This window comes from Callospermophilus lateralis, unplaced genomic scaffold (assembly GCF_048772815.1).
Source record: "Callospermophilus lateralis isolate mCalLat2 unplaced genomic scaffold, mCalLat2.hap1 Scaffold_45, whole genome shotgun sequence".
NCBI lineage: Eukaryota > Metazoa > Chordata > Mammalia > Rodentia > Sciuridae > Callospermophilus > Callospermophilus lateralis.
In genome coordinates this window covers 7665001-7674419 of record NW_027514398.1, presented here as the reverse complement: position 1 = coordinate 7674419, position 9419 = coordinate 7665001, and the positions used below count along the sequence as shown (strand labels likewise).

General features: G+C 35.6%; 1 protein-coding gene across 1 annotated transcript in view; it reads right to left on the bottom strand.

Annotated features, from left to right (window-relative positions):
* Positions 1-4787: 4787 nt before the first annotated feature.
* The window catches only part of LOC143388943 (zinc finger homeobox protein 4-like), a 20989-nt gene continuing 16357 nt past the window's right edge, over positions 4788-9419 (bottom strand). Inside the window, 1 exon segment of the mRNA XM_076842355.1 lies at positions 4788-4874. Within this exon segment, the coding sequence (XP_076698470.1) occupies positions 4788-4874 (87 nt within the window).

Here is a 9419-nt window from a genome sequence, read left to right as displayed (position 1 = left end):
GACCCTTTTGGGTCTGCTAGGTATAGAATCATGTCATCTGCAAATAGTGATAATTTGAGTTCTTCTTTTCCTATTTTTATGTCTTTAATTTCTTTCATCTGTCTAATAGCTCTGGCCAGTGATTCGAGAAGTATGTTGAACAGAAGTGGTGAGAGAGGGCATCCCTGTCTTGTTCCAGATTTTACAGGGAATGCCTTCAGTTTTTCTCCATTCAGAATGATGCTAGCCTGAGGCTTAGCATAGATTGCTTTTACAATATTGAGGTATGTTCCTGTTATCCCTAGTTTTTCTAGAGTTTTGAACATAAAGGGATGCTGTACTTTGTAAAATGCTTTTTCCGCATCTATCGAGATGATCATATGGTTCTTATTTTTAAGCCTATTGATGTGGTGAATAACATTTATTGATTTTCGTATATTGAACCAACCTTGCATCCCAGGGATAAATCCTACCTGATCATGGTGCGCAATTTTTTTGATATGTTTTTGTATCCGGTTCGCCAGAAGTTTATTGAGGATTTTTGCATCTAGGTTCATTAGAGATATTGGTCTGTAGTTTTCTTTCTTTAAAGTGTCCTTGTCTGGTTTAGGAATCAGGGTGATGTTGGCCTCATAGAATGAATTTGGAAGTTCTCCCTCTTTTTCTATTTCCTGAAATAGCTTGAAAAGTATTGGTATTAGTTTCTCTTTAAAGGTTTTGTAAAACTCTGCTGTATACCCATCCGGTCCTGGGCTTTTCTTAGTTGGTAGTCTTTTGATGGTTTCTTCTATTTCTTCAATTGATATTGGTCTGTTTAGGTTGTCAATATCCTCCTGACTCAATGAAAATTACAGAACCCTAAAGAGAGAAATAGAAGATGATCTTAGAAGATGGAAAAATATACCCTGTTCATGGATAGGTAGAACTAACATCATCAAAATTGTGATATTACCAAAAGTTCTCTATAGGTTTAATGCAATGCCAATCAAAATCCCAACGGCATTTCTTGTAGAAATAAAGAAAGCAATCATGAAATTCATATGGAAAAATAAAAGACCCAGAATAGCAAAAACAATGCTAAGCAGGAAGTGTGAATAAGGCAGTATAGCTATACCAGACTTCAAACTATACTACAGAGCAATAGTAACAAAAACAGCATGGTACCGGTACCAAAATAGGCGGGTGGACCAATGGCACAGAATAGAGGACACAGAAACCAATCAACAAAATTACAACTATCTTATATTTGATAAAGGGGCTAAAAGCATGCAATGGAGGAAGGATAGCATCTTCAACAAATGGTGTTGGGAAAACTGGAAATCCATATGCAACAAAATGAAACTGAATCCCTTTCTCTCGCCATGCACAAAAGTTAACTCAAAGTGGATCAAGGAACTTGATATCAAATCAGAGACATGGCGTCTGATAGAAGAAAAAGTTGGCTATGATCTACATACTGTGGGGTTGGGCTCCAAATTCCTCAATAGGACACCCATAGCACAAGTGTTAATAACTAGAATCAACAAATGGGACTTTCTCAAACTAAAAAGTTTTTTCTCAGCAAAAGAAACAATAAGGGAGGTAAATAGGGAGCCTACATCCTAATAACAAATCTTCACTCCTCACACTTCAGACAGAGCCCTAATATCCAGAATATACAAAGAACTTAAAAATTAGACAACAAGATAACAAATAACCCAATCAACAAATGGGCCAAGGACCTGAACAGACATTTCTCAGAGGAGGACATACAATCAATCAACAAGTACATGAAAAAATGCTCACCATCTCTAGCAGTCAGAGAAATACAAATCAAAACCACCCTAAGATACCATCTCACTCCAGTAAGATTGGCATCCATTAAGAAGTCAAACAACAACAAGTGCTGGGTGAGGATGTGGGGAAAAGAGTACTCTTATACATTGCTGGTGGGACTGCAAATTGGTGCGGCCAATTTGGAAAGCAGTATGGAGATTTCTTGGAAAGCTCGGAATGGAACCACCATTTGATCCAGCTATTCCCCTACTCGGTCTATTCCCTAAAGACCTAAAAAGAGCACACTATAGGGACACTGCTACATCCATGTTCATAGCAGCACAATTCACAATAGCAAGACTGTGTTACCAACCTAGATGCCCTTCAATAGACGAATGGATAGAAAAAAATGTGGCATTTATACACAATGGAGTGTTACTCTGCATTAAAAAATGACAAAATCATAGAATTTGGAGGGAAATGGATGGCATTAGAGCAGATTATGCTAAGTGAAGCTAGTCAATCCCTTAAAAACAAATGCCAAATGTCTTCTTTGATATAAGGAGAGTAACTAAGAACAGAGTTGGGACGAAGAGCATGAGAAGAAGATGAACATTAAACAGGGATGAGAGGTGGGAGGGAAAGGGAGAGAGAAGGGAAATTGCATGTAAATGGAAGGAGACCCTCAGGGGTATACAAAATTACATACAAGAGGAAGTGAGGGGAAAGGGGGAAAAATATAAGGGGGAGAAATGAATTACAGTAGAGGGGGTAGAGAGAGAAGAGGGGAGGGGAGGGGGGAGGGGGGATAGTAGAGGATAGAAAAGGCAGCAGAATACAACAGACACCAGAATGGCAGTACGTAAATCAATGGTTGTGCAACTGATGTGATTCTGCAATCTGTATACGGGGTAAAAATGGGAGTTCATATCCCACTTGAATCAAAGTGTGAAATATGATATATCAAGAACTATGTAAAGTTTTGAACAACCAACAATAAAAATTAATTTAAAAACAAACAGATTATGACTATGAAATATCCTTGGTTTGGTACTGGCTCAGGAGGTTGATACCTTTGTCACAGCAGAGCAAAATATTTTAAGTCACATACAAATTCAATAACATACTATGTCTCTTACTTAAGCACAAACCTCAAAAAACTTTAGTTGACTTACGTATGTTCATTAAACATTACCCTAAAATAATCAAGATGCTCTGCACACACCCCAAGCAAGGCAAAATACTTCCATCCTTCATTTTCATATATGTTTCAGTTGACAATGATCAGTAAGTGATCAAGCCCATTGAATTATTTGTAAAATCTTGAAATAAGTAAATTAATTTCTTTTAATCAAATCATTCAGTTGTTTTATTAGTCTATTTTTTTTCAATCTGTAAGGGAGAGATGCTTTGGGCATTTTGTACAGCACCAACTATATTGCCAGTAAGACTCAGATAGAGTTTGGCACTGGCACTTTAAAGTAGATTCATATTTTAAAAAATAGCTCTTATGATCACTACAGAGCAGAAGAATTATTTCAAGTTGATATATTGAAGTGGTACTTCTTTAAGAAACATAAAAAGACAGAAGTTTTAACTTACAAGTAGTTAAGTGAAATTTGCTTTTCCAGGGTTATGTGTTATGACAGTGTAGCTTCTGTTGCTCATGAGATTGGGCATCGTATTCACATGCTGCTCTCTCTTAGTACTGGTTGTTAAAGTAGATGCCAGTGCACCTGTAATACATTGTGTTATGGTTTAGATATTAGGTGTACCCCAATAGCTCATGCATGAGATAATGCAAGAGGGTTTAGAGGTGAAATGATTGGGTTATGAGAATATTAACCCCAACAGTGGATTAATTCCCTGATTGAGATTAACTGGGTAGAAACTGAAGGCAGGTGGGGTGTAGCTGGAAGAGGTTGGTCATTGGACCATGCCTTTAAGATTTATATTTTGTAGTGGTGCGTGAAGTCTCTCTCCCTCGGCTTCCCTTTACCACATTCTTCTGCCCTGATGTTCTGCCTCACCTGGACCCTCAGGGAATAGAGGTGGCTGTCTATCAACCAAGACTTCTGAAACTAAATAAACTTTGCCTCCACTAACTGTTTTTGTCAGGTCTTTTAGTCACAGCAGTGAAAAAGCTGGGTAAAACAGATAGTATACTTGGGAGAAAAGTACAGGATATCATTTTTAAATTATCAAATTACAGCACATGCAATACACAGTTCTCTTTCATAAACAGGATAAAATAGGGTACATACTTGAATCTATAAACATAGTTATATCTCTCCATGCAGATCTACACATCTTATGCCTGTCCATTTATATCTGCATCTACACACACACACGCACAGAGAATGTGCATTGTATGAAGCAAAACTCCCAAATCAAACCTCAGAATATGCCTTTCTAGAATAGCAAGAAATTTTTAAAACTGCAGAATCATCACAATATGCACAAAGGAACATGCAGCCCAGCAGGCCTGTGGAAGTTGGCTCTCCTGAGACCTATAAGACTCCCGTTCTGAAACTAGTCTATATTCCTGCTGCCTGGGGACTTGTTCATGAACAAGGAAAGTGGTTTTCTGTAACCACGATGAGACAAAGCATGATTCCAAAAATTTCCCGAAATGATATTCCTACAAAATTCAGTACAGCAGCTTTGGATCTTTACCCATTTCTGGAATCAGAAAATGGTTTCTTGGCCGACTGCTGACTTAAGTGCCAGACCTTCAACAAAAGAAGAACTGTTTTATACAGAAAGGTTTTTCATGCAAAGGCTTGCTATTTTTCCCTACTGCAGGGGGATCTGGACATCAAAATATGTCAGACTCTTTTCTTTTGAGCCAAAACAATTCACAAGACAGAAGGCAACAACTTCAATGGCTTACTTGGATAGAGTATGCAGCATTGCAAAACCCTAGCAAAACCCCTAGCCTGTGATAGGGAGATTCCCAGAAAGACCAAGAGACAGTTTTCTGAACTGTGAGGAACAAAGGCTAATGGATCTGAGATTAGTGTGACCACCATTTTCACCATCTTGTGGAGTCTTCAAATAGGTAAGAGATCTTTGATATCTTCTAGTCCAGTAGTTTCCAAATTTAGCTGAATCTCACATATCTTTGAATAAAGAAATACCTGAAAATGTATTGACAGAGGTTGTAAGCTTGGAATTAGTATGTTTTTAAAATTCCATTAGGGGATCTAATGGACATCTCATCTAACCTTCCATGTTATATACACATCTGCCAACTGGATACAATATCATTTCTAGAATGCCTTTTCACAGAAACATTTCATGACTCCAAAAAAGTTTGAAAGCATTTGCTCTCTGATACAATCTCAGTGGTAGTTTTTGGTTTTGTTTTTTTGTTTTCTGTAGGCCCAATACCAAGTGAAGTCAACTAGATTCGGCCCCTGTCTACCTTTCTAAATACCTAAATACCGAGTATCATTTGAATTCTTCACTTTCCTCCAAAATTAAAGGAAGAGTTCAATTTATACAAATCTCAAGGTACTAATAATATAAATAAATATTCCAAATCAAAAGTGCTAATTAAATTACTTACTCACAATAGTAAATAACCACTTTTTTCCTTAACATATAAATATATGCTTCATGATTATCTGTCTCTTCCACTAAGTCATTCAATCCACAGGAACAAAGTCTGTTTCTGTCTTTTTGATGCTATACTCTTATTTGATATTACAGTGTCTGATATAGTGAGCTCTCAATGAGCAAGTAATGAAATGAGTGATCAAATAGGTAAACAGAAAGGAGGTTAAGATATGTAGTCTAGTTATTTCTGCATAAAGGATTTTTACCCCAATTTCTGTTTAGAAAAAAAAATAATTATAATAATAATAAACACATGAGCATCTGTTAAAGCACTAAACAGAACAATTGCGCTAACCCAGCAATGTGATATATATGTAACTCCATCAGACATTTAAGGTGAGATCCTTGTTAAAGTTCAGTGTAGATTCAGTTCTAAGAATCCAGAAGTGATTGAGTTTAAAAAAGTTCTCAAAGACCTTTAAGTTGATGCTCATTTTCTAATTTACTGATAACTCAGAACCCATTTTCTAGATGAAAAAACAAAACAAAACTGTGGTATCATCTCAAAGGCAAACGTTAAAGTAGTATCAGCTACAGAAGCTTTAAACATCCCCTTTTCAGCTGTGAGCTCCACTTACTATAACTCATTTGCAAATTCACACTTGGCAGACTTGAAAACTGATATTTAAAAGTGTAATACACAGTTCCTTTTCTGTAGGCAAACTGCTAAGAAAGAATGAAGATTGAAGTAAAGGCACATAAAAGGAAACACAAATAGTTATTTTCTACGAACTATATTCACCCCTTTTTAAGTTGATGAATATGGCTGTGTTCCTCTTAAACACAAATTTCAATTGAAGGTCAATGGCAGAGATAAAGTTAAGAATGGCTTTTCAGGAATGACAGGTTCTAGATATAATAGTGTAACCAAGTGTACTTATAGAAATTTAAAAAAAAGTACCTTTCCAATAATAAAATGCAGAAGTTATCTCCAAGTACAAAATGCAATGCCAATAGAATAGATGTGCTGACAAGACATGAGTAATATTTTCCACATATAAGAGAAGCTTTCATCTCAGAATACTTTTTTTCAAAGCTATTTTTGTGCCTTAATTAAGATCCACAGAACTCACTGGATTGTTTTGGTTTTTTTTTTTTTTCTCCATTTACTAATTTATTAACTAAGGCACAGAAATGCTTGCCAAAAATCACATAAAGAGGGAAAAAGTCAGTTGGATAACTGAAGAAAGAAAATACCTGACTTTCTTTTAAACTTTCCATTAGTTACAGAGGGAAATGGGGGAATGTTTGTCTAGAGATTTCACTGTCTTTTTTCTGAGACAAAACTCCATACACTCCCTCTCAATCCACCCCTAATCTATTAATAAGGGAGGGTATCAAAATTGACATAGGCCTTGACCATGCTTATTTAGCCCATAGACATAAATGCTGAATTAGGCAGCCAATAGTTCAATTTCACTGTGTTTTAGACTCAAGAAAGCCACTCCAGAGAACCTTTTAGCATGAGCTAATATGGGAGCTTATCATGTTTTCTTGCATAATTTCCTCTTAATTTCTTTTCATGGTAAACAGAAAGAAGAAATTATGCAATGGTAATGTTCTAACAGTAGGAACACTGGCAGCTCAACTTCTGACCTCACCCTATAGCAACAGGCCTTACAAAATTGAAAACTTCAAGTAAGCTTGTAAATTGTTTACATCAAATAAAATTATGCCTGAAATAGCTAGGGAAAATATTCAGACTCTTTTATGTTGATTATTATTTCAGATATAAGAAACATATATTTATATTTCATACCCATGAAAAGAAAAAGAATCCCTCCATTTAACAAGAAAACCCTTAAGAAATACTTCAATTATTCATATCATCACCACTGTAAAAAGATTCACTAATAGGGCTGAGGCTGTAGCTCAGTGCCAGAGCACTTGCCTAGCATGTGTGAAGCACTGGGTTCAACCCTTAGCACCACATAAAACTGAAATAAATAAAATAAAGGCATGCGTCCATCTACAACTACAAAAATAATTTTTAAAAAAGATTCACAAATATTGCATGGATGGAGAGGTAAAGGTAAAAAAGACAGAAGACTTTAATGTTACTGTGAATTATTTTTCAAAAAATGAGACAATGCCTTTAGTAATATAGAAACACACAGCTACTCTATATCAAAATCTACTGGGTTGAAATCTAATTATTTTTCCCAAAATACTAAAGGAAATCTAAATATTAATTCTCTTGATGACAGGGGAATAAAAAATGCTAAAATGTGTTTTAAACTAAAGATATCCCCACAAACTGTGGAATTCAGAAAGACTATAAACAGAGATAAGCCACGAGGGAAAAAGAAAGCTTAGAGAAAAAGTATACATTTTCTTCCAAAAAAAAAAAATGGTGTGCTCACTGAGGACAGGATCAGCATCTACTGCCTTTGTGGCTGTCCTATTCACCTTTGGGATCCAGCACAGGGCACTTGTAACCAATGAGAACAGATGAACACTTTTCTTACTAGAACATCAACCTAACAAAATGTATTTTAGAAGATTTAAGGTATCACAAAATGTACCAATTTTTCATTCCTACAAATGCAGAAAACTCAGGCAATACTTTTAAAGAACATAGTATGAATTAAACAAATGTTTAATATTTAGATACCAAAAAGAGCTCAAACCTACTTACATATTGCTATGGGTGATTTTTCTAATTGGCCATCCCTCAGTACTCCCTTTCTACTCCCAAAGTCCCTAAATCTCTATCTACTTTCTCATTATTTCTTTTCTTCCTTGCAGGTGATAACTGGTCTTTCTCAAAGATCAACTATTCCATTTGCACCCTTATTTCCACCCTCTTGTGTGGCAGAGGCCCTTCCTTTCTAGGTATACCACTCCATTCTGTGCCTCCTCTTTGTTTAATTGTCCTGTTTGACACTGTGGGTACTGAGATTAGACTGAGGAGTTCAAATCCTGACTAGGTCATCACTGTAACCAGTAATGTGACCTTGGACAATTAAGTTTTCATTGCCTCATCTTCTAAATGGGTATAATATTAGTACCTAAAAGGGTTGCTTGGGAATTAAATAAGGTAATATATCTAGAGAACTTAGGATATTATCTAGCTACCACCAAATAAGTGCTCAGTAAATGTTGATCTCAATGTACTCACTGAGATAATAGATCAGGGGGAAGCAGAAGATGAATAAGAAGAATTGGTAAAATGAAAAAATGAATTGAGATATTCCTTAAAGGAAAGCAGAAAAGGAATTGTTTGGTAAAAAATAAGAAATGACTAGCAGTGAAGAGAATCCAACTGATGTTAGTAATTGTCAATCTAATAATTCTTCTAGATACATCCCAAGAGAAATGAAACACATGTCCACACAAAACCTCATATACAAATGTTCATAACATCATTATCTATAGTAGCCAAAAAGTGAAAACAACCCAAACATCCAATTAATGGGGGATGAATAAAATGCATTATATCTGTATAACAAATTCAGTAATATCAAAGAATGAAGTACTGATACATGCTACAGCACAGATGAACTTTAAAACATTATGCCAAGTGAGAGAAGCCAATCAAAAAGGATTCTATATACTAAGATTACATCTATATTAAATGTCCAGAATAGTCAAATCTATAGAGACAGAAAGCAATTAGCAGTTGCCTAGGGCCATGGTGGGGTTGGGGATGGTTGTGGGCAACTAAAATGGTACATGACTTCTTTGGGAGATGATAAAAATATTCCCAAATTGATTGTGATAATGGTTGCATAATTGTTTAAAAATCACTGAATTGCACCTTAAATGGATGAATTGCATGATATATGAATTTTATGCCAATCAAGTTGTTACTAACAGAAAAGCAGCATAACAAAGAAGAGAAGCTCAAAGTTCACTGTTCTGTCAACATGATATATTTTGTGGCACATAATTTTGCTCCTTCCCCTTTTAATTTAGAACTGCTATCTTAGAAGTTAGAAAATTTTAGTAATGATTTCCTAAATAATTGCATGCTTTAGTATTAAGATTGCTGTTTTTTTTATTCCATCATTTTACCACTGTGGGCAATTTAAGAAGATATTCGTTAGGGTAACATAATACCC